Source organism: Corvus brachyrhynchos, unplaced genomic scaffold, assembly GCF_000691975.1.
Source record: "Corvus brachyrhynchos isolate BGI_N302 unplaced genomic scaffold, ASM69197v1 scaffold6, whole genome shotgun sequence".
Classification (NCBI taxonomy): domain Eukaryota; kingdom Metazoa; phylum Chordata; class Aves; order Passeriformes; family Corvidae; genus Corvus; species Corvus brachyrhynchos.
In genome coordinates, this window is record NW_008238632.1 from 1,978,058 (window position 1) to 2,000,108 (window position 22,051).

The 22,051-nt window shown below is 38.8% G+C and overlaps 1 protein-coding gene across 1 annotated transcript in view; it reads right to left on the reverse strand.

Moving 5' to 3' along the window:
• Nucleotides 1-3,372: 3,372 nt before the first annotated feature.
• The window catches only part of IFNGR1 (interferon gamma receptor 1), a 132,862-nt gene continuing 114,183 nt past the window's right edge, over nt 3,373-22,051 (reverse strand). Inside the window, exons 2-7 of the mRNA XM_017737193.1 lie at nt 18,873-19,055; nt 18,301-18,473; nt 16,725-16,873; nt 15,854-16,025; nt 14,695-14,810; nt 3,373-8,396 (exon numbers count right to left, since the gene is read on the reverse strand). Coding sequence (XP_017592682.1) covers nt 7,896-8,396; nt 14,695-14,810; nt 15,854-16,025; nt 16,725-16,873; nt 18,301-18,473; nt 18,873-19,055 — 1,294 coding nt within the window. The 3' untranslated portion in view covers nt 3,373-7,895. The remainder of the gene's footprint in view (nt 8,397-14,694; nt 14,811-15,853; nt 16,026-16,724; nt 16,874-18,300; nt 18,474-18,872; nt 19,056-22,051) is intronic.

Genomic DNA, 22,051 nt, shown 5'->3' on the forward strand with positions numbered 1-22,051 from the left:
CATGTTACTCTAGACCTAAAGACTATTCACAATTGGAGCCACAGTTTTCAGTCTCTTCTAAACAGCCAGTGTGGACTTAGAGGAAAACCTGTATTGAGAGGGGGCTCTGGAGGTCACCCAGTCCAGCCTCAGCACAGGGCTAGTGGCAATTTTATCCTAGAGTTAACCGCTTTTAATGTGAGTTTCCCCCTGCACATCCTAGGGGGATTCCTCTGCTGCAATTTATGACAGCTGTTTTTTGTGGTTTTCCTGGGAGCTTCAGAGAAGAGCCTGCCATTTCTGCAAATGTTACAGTTGGCTGTAGTTGGCAATTAGATCTCTCCCGAGTGCCACCTCTCCTGGCTGAAGGGATCCAGCTCCCTCAGCTTCTTCTGATGCGCCATGTGCAGCAGGGCAGCCTTTCACCAGCTCAGTGGGGATTGGGAAAATGAATCACTACACACAAAAATTAAAACAAAAGCAAACACACAGTCAGGCCGGAGGGACTTTTCAGATTTTTTCCCCCCCTGATCTGCAGGGAAGAGATATTGCATCACATATGTTCTTGCAGAGAAGGTTTTGAGGAAGCGACACAGACTTTCACTGCACAGTGTGTGCCTTCCCTGCTTCCTGCCCACAGGTACAAACTGTTCACCTCTCACTGTTAAAGAGCTTGGGTCAACATTTTAAAGATTACAGTTAGAAGTTCCCAATGCTGTAGCTGCATCTACATAGTGAGACATTTCACCATATTAAAGATGAAGATCTGCTGAAGGCTCAAAAGTAGCAAGTCATTATTTGCACATGCAGTATTTATTTAACAATGTGCAACACACTGAATTGACTGGGAAGTTAGTAACCAACACTAACATTCATTAGGAACTGAAATTAATACCAAACCCCAAAATAGCTCAAAGCCTTTTATTTAAATGACAAGTTCCCTTAAAATGGTCAGTTTTTCTCACTTGCAAAGCCATAGAATTATATTTTTTCCTACCACTAAGAAGTGCTGTAGCTTGTTTAAGTCCATTAAGACCCGCTTTTTAGGTTGTGGATCCCTCACCAAATCATCAGCAGACAAAAAACTACTAGCTTGGAGACACGCAGAATTAATATTCCATGATTTGTCGGTTTTGCTTAGGTAATCTTCACAGCATAGTAAAGGTGCCAAGTGTTCACTCAGCCAACAGAAACCACAGATAAGACTGGAGAGGTACAACACAAACATTGCTTATGCTTTCTTGGTCCGCCTACTAAAGTAAAGAAAGGTTCAAAGCCTGGTAGGGCCAATGCTCTCTGACACACTGCCACCAGAGGCAGCTGAGGCAACTCCTGGAATATTGGTGAGTAGGATATGACCCACACACTGATTTTTGTGTAGGGGGTGGTTCGAAGCCTCTGCACCTGATCACCAAGGTGCTGTCCAGGCTCCAGACCACACAGGGCTGACTCAGCACACAGCACAAAGAGGGCAAGGGGTTGGCGGGCCTGCACTCAGGAACTGACTCACACAACTGGGATGCCTGCCTCTGTATCTGTCATTAAAAATTGGGCTGCAGGAGGAGCAAACATTCCTGGTAGCTACTTTGGGCAATAAAACATGGAAAGATGCAAGCTCCAGGGGTTTCCCTGGCCAAGGGAAAGAAGAAATAGAAGAAAAAAAAAGAAATTGCCTTTCACTCATTTCTTCTGCAAGGCGAAGTTTGCACACATCGCACTTTCTAGCCTGTGGCTCCGTTCTGTGATTGTCTTGAATTCTCAGTATCATCTCTCCACCATCCAAGGAGTGCAAACTCTAGACCAGAAAGTCCATTCTTACAACAATCTTTACCACCACCATCTCCAAATACCTACTGAATTTGTATATACACTGTAGTTTTACAAGCCTGCATTTTTCTTCCTTAATAAATACAATGTCGAAGATCTTGTGTGGATAGTCTCTGAGCATTGAGGAATCTGTGTGCTGAGCTTTTCATGACAGAACCCTCCACACTTCACATAATTGGTTTTCACACCTCTCAGAGGTGTTAGTTTCGAGTCTACTGAACGTGACCATTTAATCATTAAGATCACCCTGTAATTCTTACAGACAAAAAAGCTTTGTTCTATATTCTTTGTCTTAAAAGAAATGAAGTTTGGTGTATCTCAAATAAAATTGCTAGGTTTGCTACGCACCCTGAAGCAATTGAAAAATTAATTCTTTGTATTTCACCATCCACATTCACAGTATTTTATTGCAATTTTTATTCAGATTTGGGGGATGAGTACAAATTGCTACTATACTAAAAGCTGAGATAAGGCCAGACTGATATCTAGGATGAAGCCACACGGAAGAATGGACTGAGAAATGGAAAGATGCTCTCTACCTCCTTGCTACCACTGCCCTCTAGCCTTTCAGGCAAGCTTTTGCAACCCTTCCTTACTTGTTATAATTTATCTCACAATCACAAGTGCAGCACATTATCACAGGCTTCAACTCTGCCAAACCTGGCAGCAGAAAGCACACGACAGTTCCTTTCTTCTGGAATGGAACAGCACATGCCCCCCACCCTTCCTACAAATCAATGAGCTGCTATTAACTTGCAAAATATATTACAAAACATAACAGCCATACCCAGAAAGAAAACAGTGAATTTATTTTTGTTCTTTTTGCTCGGTATTTTCAATCAGAAAGGATTTTATTTACTCTCTTTGAAAGGGCATTTTTGAAGGGGAGTAAGTTGTTGAGTTTGAAGTTGTTTGACTTTGTGTTATTCAAGGATGTTGGCACAGAAAAAAGCTGTATCAGAGTCAATACCCTTCCTGCTGTACCGTTCACATTGCAAGCATTTGACAACTGCAGGACACATTGCAAGCTGGCTGGCAGAACCTCCTGGTTTGCCTGCTCATCGTTTGCTCTGCTTGTAATGCTTTTCCTCTTTCAAGCTGTGGCTGGACAGCAGAAAGTAAAATATCACACAAATAAGAGTTCAGTGATCATTTAAAACTTCTAATGAACAGTTACAGTTTCAAAGAAGGCCAGCTTCCCTCACTCTGTAGCAACTAATCCATTCAAATGGTTTGACCATTTAATCCTTGTCCACAATTTTAAAATAGAACATAAGGAAGCATCCCCAGGCCCAAGCAATAGAACTGGACTTAAGTTACTGCAGGCTGCATCAAGAGTGCCAAAGGGCAGAAGAGAAATTGCAGCACCGAGGATGAAGATGGGCAGTAGGATCCAGGAACTGGCTGCACACAGCCACAGACAGGCCACACACACCTCCCCCAAGCAGGGTTTTGATTCTCAATAATGTTCAAGCATACACTACACACATAACATGAACTGAGAGAGCTTCAAAAGCACATTTAATCTTCAGAACAAAAGACACCACTCATAAAGAGGCAAGGACACACATTTTTCTTAATTTTTTTATTTTCATATAAAACATTTAAAATGTACAGTATTTACAGGAATTTAATTACAGATTTCAGCCCAATGATTGCATCCATTTAGAGAACATGGGGCGTTAATAAAAAAGAACTTCATAGTTAAAGGACTAAATTATAAAAAAAAATCCCACTCAAGAAATCTACACAGGCCACCTTTTCCTGAGATGCAAGGTGCTTCATATTTGGTTTGTCATTTTGGTTGTGTTTTTGCTTTTTGGGTTTTTGGTTTTTTTAAGACACGCTAAAACTATTAATTTGGACCAAGTACAACATCTCTTACTTATTAATACTCAATACTTCCATGTTTACATGGAAGCACTTCAAAGCAACTGGTGGTTATTCCTAACCCTGAGAAAAACAGGTTTTCTCATGCAAGTTTCTTTTTCTGCAATCTTCTAGTGAAGGATTACATAAAAATATGGAAGTCTGTTCCAGGCAACTGGGACTTTACATGGTGTCTTGTTTCCACAGATGTTAGTAGATTTGACAATTTTTTTTTAAAACTAATTACTGACTTACATGGAAAACCACACAAAAGCAGATTTGATGTTTCTGTGCCAGCATGCAGTACTGCTGCAATACTTCACTGTTAATTGCAGATCTAATAATAAAAAATTACAATGTCCACTCAAGAACAAGAACTGAAGTTCTTAGAAATTTTGTGAAGTTCTCTTTCATAGGATATAATGTTTTGGAGTCTTATATTACATCATCACCCAAATCATCCTCAGGAGAGAGGGAGGAATGCTAAGCAGCCAGGACAAGAGTAAAAATCAGCTGAAAAGGTTTGAAGTGTCAAAACCTTCTAAGTGTGTCATACTGGATAGCTGACAGGTCTGTAAAAGGCATGAATATTAAATGATTTTGAATGTATAAATGTTAGGCACTTTCATATTCTGGATCAAGGTGCTATGTATGAATATCCAGAAGCTCAAGCAAACAACTTCATCACAAGAATATTAATCAATTAAACTAACTCAATTAGGTGAAAAGGTATAGATAAAAACTACCTGACAGGTTCCCAGCCACATTGCTCAGATATTTGGTGTTACAGGACTGCAAAAGCATGGCTAACTACCTGTAGCTGGAAAGGTATTTCCATTCCCATCCCAAGAAGTTCTCACACTGGAAGCTACTGGACTGTATCCCGAGATTACCACCATGACTTGCCCTACTCTTAAGCTCTCAATACCACTACTGGCAACTGCTGAAAGCAGGACTGGTGGTAACAGGTTACTGACCCAGAAACACATCCTTGTCTCACTGTGGCCTCACATTTTCAGCTAGTCACAGCTAGTAAAAGAATCCCGTGCTTTGCGCACCCTTAAACTTTTTTATTTCACAATTACAAAAGCTGTAAGCTGGCCTGAGCAATTTAAGCATCTACACTATCCCTGTGCCACTAGTTAAGTATGAAGCACAGAGAAGACAGACTGCAGGGATGGTGCTAATTCAGTGGTTTTTGTAGTTAAGGTTCAGAAATTTTGATTAAAAAGTACATTTAACCATGCTGTATTTCAAGAGCAGATATTTCTGTTGTGTGTGTGTAAAGATATATACACGTGATATAGTACAAAGCACTCATTCCACTGGTTTTGATTTTCAGCTTATAAAATAACACTGCCTTTCCCATACACAACTATCTGCCATGCCACATTTTTCCCACATATTATGATATATTTTTGTGTCACTTCTTATTGATCTCAACATCACTGTTCTTAATGATATCCTAGCTCCTGGCTGGGTCCTTTTATTCACATTTGACTCCACGTGATTTGAAAGATTCAGAAAAATGTACAATGTAGTTGTATTGCAGGGGAAAGAGAGAAGAATCTGAGAAAGTCACTTGGTTTTCAAATGTGTCTATCTGCATTCCTCTTCCAGTGTGTCAGCAAAGGAAAATCTTCCAGAACAACGAAACACTTAGCTCACACAAATCTAAGATGCTGACTCTTAGTTCTAACACCACCAGGCTTTCCTGATGCACTGTTAAGAATGCAAATCTAATTTTTAAAAAAAATTACATGCTTCTGACAGAATCTTAGTTTTGAGGCAGATATATCAGATCCAACAACTGCCAGAGCTAATTCCTGACCTTCTTGGAGAACACCAACATCCTACTTATTTTTTGGACAAAACTGACAGAAGGAAAACAAGCTACCAAGTGCAAGGTTAAGCACTCTGAGCAGTTGCAAAGAAAACTCAGCAGATTGTCTGACCAGAAACTTCTTCCCATAAAACAAGATTAACTTCACAGTTTCTAATGCCCTCTCTATCCCTTCAGAGCCAAGTTCAACTTAAACACTTACCTGACGTTTATAAATTCCTGAGGTATTTATTGCAATTCATATTCATCAACAAACCTCCAAACTCAGGAAGAAATTACATCAACTCCAATCTCTGCACAAGACACAGCTGCTCATGTACTTAGTAGACAGCCTGCTAGGAGCTTCAGTGCAATTAATGCCGACTTTAAAAAAGCCTTCTTTTAACACCAAGAGAGTTATTTTCTGCACTTTTGCCATGGCAAGACCTACACATTAGTGCATCCTAAGCAGAAAGTCACTAAGCACTGCCTTCTAGGAACTTAACCCAGAACATGACATTGGAAAAGTTGCTAGGGGGATCTCACTACATTTGAATATAATGCAGAAACAGATCACAGCCAGCTAACAACTACTAATTGGGCTTTCCATGACACCGTAACTACAAAATTCACCTGCTTAATTTGGCTTTTCCTAAAATTATCAAAACCCTGCTAACCAATCTGTTACCTTCCTGTGAGTAGAGATGGGAAAAAATAGCTATTGTCTTTAAATCTTTTGTATCTTTGTGGTCAATATCTTGATATATACAAGAATGGAAGCACTCCTGAAACTGCTGTACAAACTAACTTCACCTTAAGAATACTCATGGCACTGAGAAATGTACGGACAGAAGTACTGGTTTTCCTTTAAAACCACCTGCTGTAACATACTAACAAGTCTGATAATCCTATAAAAACACCTTTTAAAACAAAACCACAATTTTGTGTAAATGGACCAACTTGTACCCGTAAAGTGTTCTTTTTTTTCCTGAACTAAACTTCATTAATGATTGCTCTAAACATTTCCTATGAATAAAAAATACCTATCAAATCTTGACCAAAGGGAAATAAATGGATTACATGCATTTCAATATAAAGCTATAAAATTCTTATTCCCCAGTTTTCAAAACTACAATCTCTATGATACAGAATTCAGAAGGCTGTCAGATGACAATAAAACTTATGAAGTACAGTTTAACCACACTATTTTTCTATTGTCTTGAAACATACTTTTGGAGGGTGATTTTATGTAGTTCCTAAGTTATGTTATTAAAAGGGAGGGAAATGGCAGTAATTTTCATCCTGCTAGAAAACATGCTTGGAAAAAATTCTATAGATTTCTGTTTAAAGAATATATTGTTTTAAATATTAGGATAAAATGCCCCAGAAAAAAACAGGCTTTTGAATTTTGAAAACATTTTCTAAAGAATTTGTGCAACCATCCATCAGACTTTTTTTTTTTTCCTTCGGTGATGATCAGTCAGCTTGCTAATACATTCTGGAGTTATCCAGAACGTGACATGGTTACTCACGTCACTAGGTGATCCAAATGGATGCTGCTGTACTCAAGTAACAGCAAAGCCTACAAATAACTGGTACTTTCACAGAATTTTTAGGGTTGGAAGGAACCTCTGGAAATCATCTAGTCCAACTCCCTGTCAAGGCAAGGTCACCGAGAGTGGGTGACACAGGAATGTGTCCAGGTGGGTTTTGAATGCCTTCGGAGAGGGAGACTCCGTGACCTCCTCGAGCAGCCTCCTCCAGTGCTCTGCCAGCCACCCTCAATGTAAGGGAGTTCTTCCTCATGTTGAGGCAAACCTGTATTCTTAGTTTATGGCCATTACTTCTTAATTCTTTGACATGGAATCAAATTCTTAAGATTTACAGGAAGAGCTTATAGGCGTAGTCTTACTTAAAAGAAATAGTAGCACCTAATTTAATATAAAAATACTCTTCAAGAGAGGAAGATAAGCAAGAGGATACCTCCAATAATGGTAAAAACTCTCAATTCTTGCACATGTCTATCCTAATCAAGTGAAGGATTTCTTAAGCATTACATTCATTGAACTGACTTTGAAAAAGGATTTGAGGCAGAAGTGAATAATGGTACAGTTGCTGTTTTATAGTCAATGCTATGTTTTCTATAGAGTATTGTTAAAAAACCACAGCACTATTTCAAATAGGAAACAATGAGTTATGTTATATAAAAAGGCATTTCTAAAAGTGGTTATTATGAAACTTCCCCACACTTTTTATGTCATTTTCAGGTACTATTTTCAATTGTCAACTGAGCAGAACAAGTATGACTTGTAGATGTTCACAATTTTACCCAGACTTTCCATAACCTTCAATAATGCTGTTCTTTCTGAGTTGTGGTTAAATATTTCAGTTATTCTGGTTACTCAGTTGGCCTGTAAGCATTCACAGGCTGTTCTTCACCAACATCTATCATTAACACATCTAATGGAACATGAGGCTTGTCATAGCCAGAAAACTTGAAGCAGCTGCTTGGGATGACTGTTTGCTGTGTTTCTGTGGTAGAAATCTCTGCCCCTGAAGACTTACTGCATGTATCCATTTGGCTACTGCCAGAAATGAAGTAACTCTCTTTTACTTTACAGTTTTGTTCATCAGCATCAGAAGATACCTCCTCTGTGCTTTCCTGCACAGGCACCTCTTCTACCTTGGGTGGTGCCTCTGGGGAAGGGACAGAAGGGTCTCCGTCACAGGAAGTCACAGGACTAACAGTTTCTTCTTCTGGCTCTATCTCCAGCAATGTTACTTCACCGTTCACTGGCAACTCCGAGTGACCTGATGGGAAGCTAATTACGGATATATACTTCCCCTCTGATTTTGGTCCCAGTAAGGCACCTGTGCTCAGATTTCTCATCACATTGACCTTAAATGGGAAAAAAAAAAAAAAATCAACTTTGAGTTTAAAAGTTGAAAAAAAAAGAAAAAAGTGTGTTGATAATAACAAATTTAACATTAATATAACCAATTCCAAAACAAAACTGCAAAATTAAAATCTGGTATGGTCATAAGGCTATGTCCATGAGTTCAACTGTTCCAGTAACACTTGTATGCAAGATCTCAAGAATTTCTTTGGGCAAGCACATTAACAAGGATCAAATCCATTTCATGTCACTCACTGTATTTTGAAGTTTCCAGTGTAGAGGAAAACAGCAAAAGAAGGGAAAGATGTAATACTCTTCGGCTGGGAAAACCTTCCATATTTTGTAGCTAATGAGTGTAATTTACAGTGGGCCCTGTCTCAGCCAGGAGGGAAGTTAACAACATACCCAGTAACTGCACCCATGCTGGAGTCTCCCAACTTATTTCACAGTGTCACTAAGTCCCTTAATGCTCCAACAAACTTCAATGTTTCACTTTGAAATCCCTCCACAGGATGATCATATGAATTCCTTCAATGGCCAGGCCCCAGCTTGTTTTAAACAATTATGATATGCCTTCAGGCTGTTTAAATTCTTTAGTCTTTTTTTAATGTCTTTTCAAGAATACATACATATGAGAAACAAAATAGGGTAAATTTTCAGCTATTTGATGGTGTTCCCTAAAGATAACAGAATGCCTAGGGAGAAAGAGTTAATAGTGCCCTTTTCCAAATTTCATAATTCACTATGTATGTGTATCACACAATACCAAGTATTATAGATACCTGAACTTCTTAATAAAATACATAATCACTGTTTTTTCAGATACTTTACAAAAAAAAAATCTGCCTGAAAATTTAGATGGAGGCAAATTTGGAAGAAAGGGATGTATACAGGAGGAGGAAAGAAAGAAAAATAATATTAAGAGAAATTACAAATAGGCACAAAGAACTTCCCAGTCTATATTAGTGTAAGAACTGCAAGTGCCATCAAAACCAGATGATCCAATCTGACTGTGCTTTTCAAGAGTCTTCCCTAATTAAAAGGTTGTGAGGCTGTAGCTTTACATTCACACCTTCAGACTGTGCTGACTTCACTAGAAATTGCCTTCATCTCTCACTTCAGTCCCATTATCTTTCCCCTCAGTAGCCCTGATACCTTGTTGATGCTACTCTGTGGTTAAGGCTGGATCAATGAAAACATTACAATTTAGGAAAACGAACCAGCTAAACAACAAGCACCACCACAAGTCAAGCAAACACTACTCCCTGAAGAGCAGTTACTGGTCATCTTAGAGTTTTTTTTTACAAACAGCCGTGTGAACATTGAAAAGGTGAGGCAATCCCCCGGGGAATCAAGGGTTGCCACTGAAAAACTAGTAAAACTGCATTCAGGTGGCTCCTGACACACTAGAACCCAGCTGCCATTCAGCCATCAGTGTCTCTGGATTTTCATTTTCTGTTATGGGGAAACAGAATACTATATAAAGACTATTCAGAGTCATTTCCATGAGAATTCATGGAAACCACTCATTCGTAAGAAGCAGATGCTTAAAAGTTAGCTGCAAGGAACAGATTACAATCAATAATGGATAGATACTGAAAATGTTAAGAACAACTTAAAGGACTAGTGTACTAGTGGATATATATCCAAAATATTGGGTACCTATGCTATACAACACTGATCTTCAAGGAACCAGCATCTATAGTTTTTTGGGGTGGGGGTCAGCAAAAATCTGACTCCAATAATCACACAGCAAATGACAAGAGAAGGTAATCCGCTGTGTAAGGTGGAATACTTGAGGAATGTGAATTAAAACAAAGTATTACAGAAACCATGGCCAAAAGCTGTATTTTCAGCTTTCCATCTCTCCCCATACCAGTACATGCTAAACTGAAGTTAAAAACAAAACCCAATGAGTTCTTGTTTCTGTCCTTCTAGGATTTTCACACAGCTCTAAAAAAAAAAAATCACAGTCCTAAAATGTGTTAAGGGATCACTTTGTATTCTACACAGGTCTGGCATTTCACAGTGAGCACTGGCAATACTCAGAGACTTTCAGGATAAAATACATATTCTCTGTACAACTACATCCAAGACTTCTCAAAAGAGGAAATCCATTTTTCTCGGGGCAAGTTTTTGACCAAGTCAAGATGGTGCAAAGACACTCCTATTCCCATTCACAAAAGGAGGAAGTCATCAGAAGAAAAAACTCCTGTGTGAGTTTCCCGGTACCAAAGGTTTGTTAAGAGTCACTGAGTCATGACTACTAGACAATTTAGCAACACATGCAGTTGTTTCTAGCTTCAAAGATAAGAATCATAGCTTATTACATTAACTGGAAGGCCATTCAAAAGATCTTAAGTAACAAGGGTAATTAAGATACAGTTGCTATTTGAAAGGAAATATTTACTAAAGGAAAGTTTATATTTTTCTTTTATGCATATTACCTAATACTAGCAAACTGACAGCCAGTGATCTTAAGATGGACATCAGCAGTATTTCCTGGCATGTGCAGGTACTCACATGACTTCCTGTCTCCAGTAACAGCACCTGAGCTTTCAGGTCTTTCACTGTTTTAACAGACTAGGGAAATAAACTGCTGAAAATCAGGCTCAAGGACACAGATAAATAACATATCCCAAGGAATTCGTAACAGTTAAGGTAATTAACAGATTCTTTCTTAACTTCCTTTTCTAATGATGTGTCCACCCATGAGATCCAAGTAATTTTCAGGTGCACGCTTCTTGGAGGAGAGTTTGAGAACTCCATTTCAAATCTTATTAGGATGATGGCAAAAATCTTTGTGGGCTTTGCACGGTTCCTCAAAACATTAATGCTGTGTAAATTCATGAAGAGAAGACTATGTTACTGCCCCCTATAGATGCCCACAGGGAAAAGTTTTCACAAAAGTAATGAAGCAGCTCCTCTCTTCTAAGATGACAATTATTTGTGGTGTCAGTCAATATTTACAGGAACAACTAGTTTCTCCACATCAAAAATTTATGTAGTATAACTAAAAAAAAAAAACCAGATGCAAAGAAAATTCTCAAGTGTTTTGTGAATATCCTTAAGTGTTCTACAAATACAAAGACAGAACACAGCTTTGTCATTCCTGTCAGAATCAGAAAAAGCATCAGCAGATAGCAGAAAAGTTGGCTTAAGCAAGACTCAACTTTCACCTTTAGCTCATTCTCTTAGAGAGTGGATCTTTTCTACCCACAAAAATATTTGCCATAATTTAAGGACAAAAGGCACTGAAGAAAAAGACAGTGACGTTAAAGCAGAGAGAGAGATACCCACAGCGTATCAGTAAATTAGGGTCATGTTCCTTTAAAAGTGGGTGAGCCCTTATCACAAATCTTAGAACAAAAATCTAGTACAGGAATAACCACAGGCCAAACTGCAGTGACTGAAGATGATGGGCGGAAAGAGACAGCCTCTTGTAATACTTTTTGGGAGATAAATAAATGAAAGTTTTAACTACAGCTGAACTGCTGAAACATCAGATTCCTCTGATCCAGGCAGAAGACTAACATGTTCTGTCCCATTTCACATCTGCATATTCCTGGTAGGATCCTACTGTTTATAATGTTTAAACATTTAAACAAACATGTCTTCTGATGAAGACAACCATCCATTGCCTATACCGAATGACAGCTGCACTGTGGAAGCAGGACCTAGACATGACTGACATGTAATTCTTGGGAGTCACGAACAGCTTAAAAAAGACAGTATAAAAGCTCTGGAGCTCTAACTGGCAATGGATTTTTTTTCTTTTCTCTAAGTATGTGAGACTCACAAAGGTAGCTGCTTGATGGTTACTCTTCCTTATTTTCCCTTCTGTTGGAAAATTCCAAGTTGCTGGAAGTCATTCAAATGATGTTTTACCATCTACTTAAAGCCACCAGGAAGCAGAATGCTGAAAAACAGCAGTCCTAAGGTAGGAAATCTTGCCCAGCCTTTTAACAGATGGAAAAACTCCCTAGATGTTTTATTTTCAGACAAGCTCAGGTAAGGCGCAATGATCATAACCTGTACAGAAAGAAATGCCTTGTGCACATTCAAAGGTCAGTGACAGGCTCCAAGTGCCATTAAGTCTATAGAGATAATGTAATATAATTAAATTTATCATTAATATTAATTATTTAAATTGTTTGTTCATTACTCTAAATGATTAACCATAAAATAATTATTCATAAATTACTAATTGCTCATTTTACATTCCCATAGTATTCATATTACCTGTATTGAAACTACCTCTATGAGCTCTACAACTTATATTTGTCATTAGAGACTTCAATGAAAATGGACAGAAATATAGAATATCCTGATTTGGAAGGGACCCCCAAGAATCAGCATCTACCTCCTGACTCCACCCAGGGCAACCTAGAATTTAAACCACACATCTCAGAGCATGGGCGAAACGCTTTTTGAACAGGATTTGGACAGTAACCACTTCCCAAGGGAGCTTGTCTCATTGCCTGACCACCTAGCTAACAATATTTATAAATAGTTATAGGCCTCATTCAGCTCCTTAGCAATAAAATACGATGCAGCGTGTGAACCATACTGTGGTGCCAGAGCCTAGGAACCACAAAATAACATACAGCCCAGTAAAATGAGAATATGGGCACACAAATGAGTTTCTACAAGGTGAGCCTCAAGCATGAAGTTGGAGCACGTATCAGGAAGCTCACAGGCATTAAGAAGCACACATTCTATTTGTGATATTCTTTTTCCTGATCCTTTAGATGGGATATCACAGTGGTACTGGAAAGCGAAAATAACTACGGATCCATTGAGCACTACACTGTAATCCTAAACACAAACATTACTGTTGTGTGTACACAGGACACAATGTCACACATTCAGACAATTACACACTGGTGTGAAGATGACAAAAAGCCTCCAGCATCTCTACAGGCCTGAGTGTTTTGATATTGGGGCCTAGCTGCAGATGCCATCAGAGAGGCTGCTCTCATCCCATTTTTTTAAAGCCTACAGTGTGAATGGATACCTCCAAACTAGTCCCCTGGCTCCACCACAGTCCATGGAAAGAAACAGGAATTTTAGAGAACATTTTGTCTGACCAGAAGTGTATATAATTTCAGAATAAGATGAATCATCTTGTGCTGCACAAGTTGGTGAACTAGATTACTGCTTTACTACAAAGGGACCACCTCTGGCTTAGATATCTCCATTTAGTCAGAGCAATCTCACCTCCTGATACTCTATTCTAAAGAATGCAGATTCCAGAGGGATCTTAGGCATTGACTATGGGGGAGTAATTTTAAAGGATTTTGAAACTGAAGAACATGGAATCAAAGATCATTGCCTACTCTTTATATACATGAGACTTTATCCACTGAGAAGACACACTTCCTGTGAGTCCTGTTTACTACTGCCTCAGGTGGCATTCTCTAAAGTTGTGGTTGCTCATTTATTGTGAGTAACACGACACCAGGAGAACATTACAACCATAGTTGTTAGATATTCCACTCTTACCTGACATGAAACCAAGGAGTGCTGCTGCTCTTTAAGGAACATCCGCTCTGTTTCCTAGGGATGGCTACAGGGAGTTTTTAAGATAGAGCAGTGGCTGACCTCTCTTCCCTGTAACTGCTTAGTGTGAGAACAGATTTCCCCATGTCCTTCTTCTCTCTTCCTACAGCACTATTAGTCCCTCCCCTTACTCTGCACATCACTAAGAACATTGCAGCAATTAGCAGAATTCCAATACTATCATTTAATGAAGGAATCTCAGAGCTCCTGTGACAGGATGAAAGGAAATGGGCACAAACTGAAACACATGGAATTTTTTCTGAATGTAAGAAAAACTGTGAGGGTGGTTAAACACTGGAATAGGTTGCCCAGAGCAGCTGTGGAGTCTCCTTCCTTGCAAGTATTCAAAAGCCATCTGGATATGCTCATGGGTAACCTGCTCTTGTGCTTGAGCAAAAGAGTTTGAGTAGATGACCTCAAAGATTCTTCTCCCATCAGTGATTCTGTGGTTTTGTGTCTCTGCTACTACAATGAACACAAACCTTCTAGGTACACACACACACACTCTGAGTTTTTAAGAACCAAATTCTCAAACTAGATCAACTACTGCTACTTCAGGTAAAGAGACACTGCAGTCTAGCCCTAAAAAAAGTAAGAGGCAGCTAGTTGCAAAGCCTATCAGAATATTAGACTGGCATAAATTCTAAATATCTATGAGACAACAGTAAAAAAGCCAAAAAGACCCAACCAAACAAACCCAAGAGATTGGCATAAAGATACAGTAGTTATAGAACTTACCAAAGACTTAGGCAGCTTTATGTTCCTTTTCCTTAGTTTCTTGCAGCCACAGTATACCATTGCTATTATAGTCAAGGTCCCAATAACAACACACAGAATGATGATAAAATGTATACCTAAGAAGTTAAAGCAAAATCTACTAGGAATTTTGGAAAAACAAGCCACTGCTGTTATCATTTAGAACAATTTCAGAAATTGTAATAGGTCAGAATGCTTACCTGTAATGTGTGAATTTGTCAATTTACTACCTTTTTTCACTCAAAAAAACTTAATCCATAAAACTTTTATGGAGTAAATAAAAATGAGAATGACAGAAGCTTTTCAATTTATATAAACATAATCATGTTTTTATAGAAATAAAGGAATTTTGCAACTAATTTTTTGTTCCTTAGAGATGACAGATGGAGATGATGAGATTTGTGTATTTTCCATGTGATAGTATATTAACTAACATAACTGCACAGAGTTTATGTACAATAAAAGTAAAACGTGGAATCTTCCAAAACACAGAATTGTTAACAATTACTAGTAGGACTCCACTAGTCTGACTCTCCTTAACACCCTCCTGCCTCACTCATACAGCTGCTCCTGTGCATTCAAGAAAACTGCTTCTATCAACTTTAACTCTTTGCTGAAATTCCAGGCCATAATGAAGTACAATTACAAGGTCTCAAGAGGTTCAGATATAAATTTGGGTCACTATCTGCCTTTTGTTCTCTTTAATTAAGAAAGAGTTCAATATCTTAATTTAATGGCTGTAAGTTTATAGTTGCTTCAAATTAAAAGTCTATATACATTTTCCTCAGTGAGGAGGCTGAGCAAAAAGCCAGCTGCTAGAAGAGACAATGCATATGAAAACCACATAGCTCATGTGGTTTTTTTAATCACACCAATGATCACGTGCAATGGAAACAGGTTTTGTGATACCAACAACACAGGAAAAACACCCCAAAAAGAGGTCAGGGTCACTTGAAAACAATACATGATCTGTAAAGGTCAGAACTGTCAAAGTGCATTTGGAAAATAATTACTAAGCTTTCCCTATTTTTTCTATTCTCCCACAGGCATCCAATGGCTATTATCAGACCTCAAATACTTGCTAAATCAGATCTGTCTTCAGATTCAGTATGTTCTCACTATAATATAAGAATCCTCTTACTCAGTGTCTGCTTGAGAGGAACAGGAATGCAGCTTTCCTCTGATGGAGTGCCAACCATCAGATCATCAAAACGTCCTTCTGCTGAAACACAGTATGTGGAACTTTCATTAGGAACTGGGATTTTGAGGCTACACTTATGCATTGTACAGTTGTCCTCGTAGAACTCTTCAGTCTGCAAAAAAAGTGGAAGACATGTTATATCATCTGACTCACTAGAACAGTGTTACAGTACCTTCTACCACTTCAAAAAAGGTTAAAACACCATGTGTTTCCTACATCAGCCACATGCCTTGCAAAAGCTGTGTGAACATCAGCTTACTGGCTACCTCAAGATGTTGTATTTGATCAGACCATGGTATTTTCCAGCTAAAATTTGTGCTGCTCATAGTAGAGATTCACATTTCTAATTCATTTATAAAACTTGTACCTGGATCCATATGAAAAGCTAACTGTAAGTAAACACACCTATTGTAATTTTCCTTGAGTTCACTCTCCATGATTGCTAAATAAACTGGTATAAATACCTTGGAAGGTAATTTTCTTAAATTAAAGGTCTCTTTAGACAAGTGAGAGGGGCACAAGTAAAGTTACCAATGTTCAGCATGTACACAGAAACACCAGCATGTGATCAGGTAACACTTATCTTGTGTCCAGCTAATGCAGTAATCTAATTTTTGTTGTAAGCATTAATTTGGTCAACTAAAATCCAGACCTTTCATTCACATATCTCATTGTAATGTGCTCAACATTTAAGGTGCTCAACCGTTTTCTTGGTATCTGTTAGCTCCGTGTGTCATAGGAGTAAATCCCTTGCATAGGCATTTAAGGTAAACAAGTGTTTTTAATCTTGAATTTTATTTTTGGAACTTACCTCATTTTTACTATTCCGAGCACTCACCAAGTACTCAAGCCTTGAATAAATGTCTTCAATACAAGAAAGAGGGAATTCAGGATGGTAAATATCAACCACGATTTTATCACCATGTCTTGAGAGATTCAGTTTTGGCGGTCCTATTTTTCCTGCAACACATTGATTAGGCCAAAGCTTTTAACATAAAATAATGGTATTTATAGTTAGCTTTCCAAAATTCATCACAGATTTGAGAAGACTTACGTATTTATTCCCATGCTGTTAATATTCCATAGCTGTGGTAAGACCTCTTGGTTGCTTAGAAGTAATGGAGGCATTTGTATACATTAACTAATTAATACTAATTAACTAAAGTTTGTAAAATAGAAACAGATTGTCCATGAAGAATTTCACTATTAAACAATTCAACTTTCCTACACACATAAGTCCATAAAAATTCAGCTGACAACAGAAAAAGCTAACAGCAATTAAACATATACACGAATGAGAACCAAATACAAGATCCTGCTGACTAGATCCCACCATAAATCACCTCAGTTAAAAACAGTACTGTACTGAAACAAAGGCTATACAAAAAGCTAAACAAATCTCACTGTAAGCAACATTTGGAAACTTTGGATTTCCCATGGCAATGGTTTATGTGAATTTTTCGTGTCTAATGGTCTGACTGAACACGGGTTTCTTGTTCAGTGGGAAAAGTGTTTTGTTTCTCTTCTCCATACATGGCCACCAATTTTCTGGAAACTGTCACACTCAGCATTACTACCCTGACTTCTGTCCCCTTGTCAAACTCTAGAAACCAGCCACTATTTCAAGTCATAGGACTGTTGGGTGGGGACAGAATCATAGCAGAAAACAAAGAGGGACTCCACTCCTTCAGCTCCAGCAATGTAGAAATCCAGCTCTAGCTAAAGCATAGCCCAAGTCAGATAGAATCTCATGCACCAGATTTCCCCTGAAAGCATTATGTTGGGAATGGAGCAAGCATGGTAAAAAGACTCCTTGTCTTTTCTCATTCTGTTGCATTTCCTTTGCACTGCCCATGGAATGCCAGAGCCTGCCACACTGGATTGTAGACACAAAATTTACTTTTACAGTATTAATGCTAAAGGCTAATTTTTTCCAAAGCAGGCCGAAAGATTTACATGAAAAACTAGTAACTTACAGGACCTAGATACCTGAAGCTATCAGTACATGACATTCTAGTGTCAAGCAAGGCATCATTACTTCAATGATGCCTAAAGGTCCACATTGTCTGGTGACAGTTTCCCACCCTAAATCGGTTTCTGGGGCATCAGGCAAGAATATGGGAAGGATTCAGAGTGCACCATCCGCATCACCTTCTTGCCTTTAGACATTTTGAAACAAATATTCAGATACCACCAAGTCAGGGCTAACAAGTACTGTGAAGTTCCTACTAAGCAATCACGCTTCATTTCATCCTGGACTCCTGGCTTTAAGATACTCCCAAATGCAGTGCAATAAGAGAGCAAAAAAAATAATCAATTACTAACTTTCTAAATTTTTGAAAAAAAAAAAAAAAAAAATCACAAGGTTTAGCATAGATACAACTTACCATGCCTTTGCAAAATAAACTCATTTGCCTCAACATATTCAGACTGTTGTGACCCAACAAAAGCTTTAACTCGAAGCCAGTGAGATAAATAAGGGTCACATATTTCCTCTGAGAGATCACAAAAATGAGCTGAAGTGTTCACACAGGTTGAGACGTTCTTATAGTAACCTAAACTGTAAAACAGATCAAATAATAGTAAATACAACTTCAACTGCACAATTCTGTACAATACACTGCCTGTAATAAAAAACTGTGAGAGTGGCCAGGAGCCGTGAGGGCACAGATTACCCAGGGAGGTTGTGGAGTTGCATCCCTTAGGGATATTCAAAAGCCAACTAGACACAGTCTTGGATGACCTGCTCAAGCAAGGGGTTTGAACCAGATGACCTCCAGAGATCCCTGCCAACCTCAGCCATTCTGTTACTTGACAAATTTCGCCTTAATTTACACTTGGGCAACCTTCACCCTACATGACTTCACTACATAGAAACAAAAGAATTTACCATGGACTGACTGCTTTTATACGCTTCTAGAGAATATCAGGCATAGGAAATAAAATAGTAAGAACTTACTTGTAAGGCTTGATTTCCACAATAAAACGCGGCGTTTCAGGCACAGATGGGTACTGCCAATGCAAAACTGTTTTGAAATTTTCGGATGTTACTACAATCTCTGTTGGTGAAGGCACTAGAAGAAAGAACAATTGCACTTTGACAAACAGACCTTTGTAAGCACAAGAACAGCCAAATGTACTTCTAAATTATTTGGAAAAGGCAACACGCTAGACATAAAAATCAAAAATACTTGCCCCAAATGAGCTAGTCTGTCACCAGTACAGACACCTATGAGCCCTGTAAGCTGATTTATTACTAATCTCTCCTTCAGAGACAGCTTTTGTCCTCTTTGCAACAACATCAGATAACCCACGCTCACTGAAAGCAAGTCCATCAGACAGCCCATATCAGGTCCATAGGCAGCAATGATTATACCCCTGTGTTGGTCTTCTACAGATGTACCAGCAAGACAGATAGTAAGACTTTACTCAAGTTAGAGGAGATTAGCTCAGTTCCCGTAGATTTCTCTTGCTGTTCATAAAATGAATTGGAGGAGCTGGGGTGGGAAATGGTACCAGAGCTGGACCTCCAAGGCCAAAATACAACAGGCCTGCTAGGGAAAGCCTGGATTCCACACAAATTTCTAACAGTGATACTTCTACCACTCCAGCAGTATTTTCAGTAAGCTGTGATGACCAAAATAAACTACAAACATTTGTAAGGAATTTGAACACTGAAGCTATAATGTAGTTCCATACACATCTATATCAGAGGTAATGTCATAAAGCAATACAAAAATAAGAAGCAACACTGACAGTTTTCCATATTCAACAAGTATCTGTTCTAAGCAGCAACAGCAACAGAGATATCAATGAAGCAGCTGTAGTGGAAGGAAAATTATAGTATGCTGTAACTGTTGAAGGCTGCCACATGATACTCAGGAAGAAAAGATAAATGAAGGTCACTCAACTAAATTTAACTCTTACAACTCAGCTTTTCAATGTCTGGTTTGGCACCCTTAGTATTCTCAATGTAGCTTTTACAACATGTTGAGGGAACTCTTATTTGACCTGCTCTACACTGCTCTTTGTTCACGAAGCAAGTACTGCAACTTCACTCTGTGATATATTCGGGGAAAGTAAACAATTTTCACATCCTGAGAACAAGACCACAAATATAACACATTACTGAAAGTAATACGCAGAGGTTGAGATATGCTATTGACCACAAAGGTTTGATACATGAAACATAGATCACTCTGCAAATGGTTCTGTGGTTTATGTTTTAATACATACAAGAGTGGTATTTCAGCTATTGGAAAAAAAGGAACATAATCATCAAATTCACAACCACAAGAAAAAAAAAAGGTGACAAGCTGACAGAAGAGGTGTCAAGCACACAGATGGGCCAACGCATACAAGCATTACTTCAAATATGCCAGTTTAAGCCACAGTGTAGCTAGCCTTAGAAAAATTTAACTTTTGTGTACTATTATACAAAAGAAACTGCTTAACAAATGGGGATGACCCCAGAGCGCTGAAGGGGGTAGTAAATGTTACAGTAAGACCCCTCCATCACCTGCCCAAGGTTTCCTCGGGACCCCAGCCACTATTCCAATTTACAAGAAGGGCATGAGGAAAGACCCAGAAAACCAGACCTGTTAGCTTAACCTCAGCACGTGGAAAAATGATGGAGAAGATCATGCCGGGTGCTCTTGGAAGACACTGAAAGAGCAATACTATCACCAGGAACAGTCAACAGGGATTCACAAAGTGAAAGTCCCATTTAACTGGTTTATTAATTTATCAGTTGATCATACCTAGTGGATGAAGGGAAGGCAGTGGATGTACTTTTTCTGGATTTTAGTACAGCTTTTGATACTGTCCCTCATTCTGTCCTTCTGAACAAGTTGGCACATGCAGGTTCACAGTGCACTGAGTGAAGAACTGGTTGAAAGGCAGAGCTCAAAGGGTTGCTGTGAATGGGGCTGCACCTGGCTGGGGACCAGCAGTGTTCCCTGGGGCCCGGTCCTAGGGCCTGTTCTGTTCAGGATTTTTACCAACGATCTGGGTACAGGAGTTGAATGCACCTTGGGCCAATTTGCCAACGATCCTGAACTGGGAGGTGCTGCCCCCCCTCTCAAGGCATGTGAGGCCTTGCAGAGGGTGCTAAACAAATGATCTTCGTTGTCTAGCTCACAGCCCCTTTACTGAGGCTGGCTATCTGATTTCTAATGGTTTCTTCTCCAGAGACAGTGCCTGGGGATGCCACAGTCCCATTTCACTCCAGCATCAAGAGTGCAGACCACAGAGAACCCTTCAGATTTTCAAAGTGCCACTGTCTAATCTTTACATATGCCATTTCTGCATATCACCAGTAAAAGGCCCTAATACTTTACAGAAACACTGTTTTACTTAACCCATTGAAATGAACCCAGAATGAAAGCATTCATTTTTCTAAACATTTTATGCCACATTCTGTGTTGTTCTGCAGGCATAAGTGGAAGATGACAATAGCAGTTAGTGCCACAAAGGTTAACTATTAAACATAAAACTCCTTTTAATTTATAATAAACATAAATTCAGCAATACTCAAGGTGCAAATTCAAACAGTGAGACCGCAAGCATGGAAAGAGATAAGAAAACTGATCAGCAATTCATGTTATAATGCATGACACAGAAAACTCAGCAAGTTCTATTTTGCCTCCAGTTCAAACAAAGTGATTCCCATCTGCAGTTCACCTTGCCTTGTAGGACAGGAACACTGGCTGATGAGAAGCCAACAGAGAACAGCAAGAACAATTTTTGAAATGTGTATCTGTATTGTAAAACAACATAAAAGGAACTGCAGAAAGCAGCTCTACATCCATAGAATAAAGCACAAAGGTAGGCCAGTCAGATATCTTTTTTAAGCATGCCAGGAGAAGAAATTCAACATGCCTGTATTTTGAGGATAAAGAACTGGAATTTTGGAAAGCAAAGGTAGGACTAAGAGAGGGGTAAAAGCAAAGACAAGGACCACAGGGTGACCTGGATGTTTAGCATTTAACAAAAAATAGATGTGGGAATACAACCACACAGTTTATCTCAAGAAACTCACACCTGCATCAGTTTATAACTTGGACAGAAATTTATTAATTTGTCCACATGCAAACAACTCAAACTATTGCTGCCATACTGATGACAAAGATCTCATCA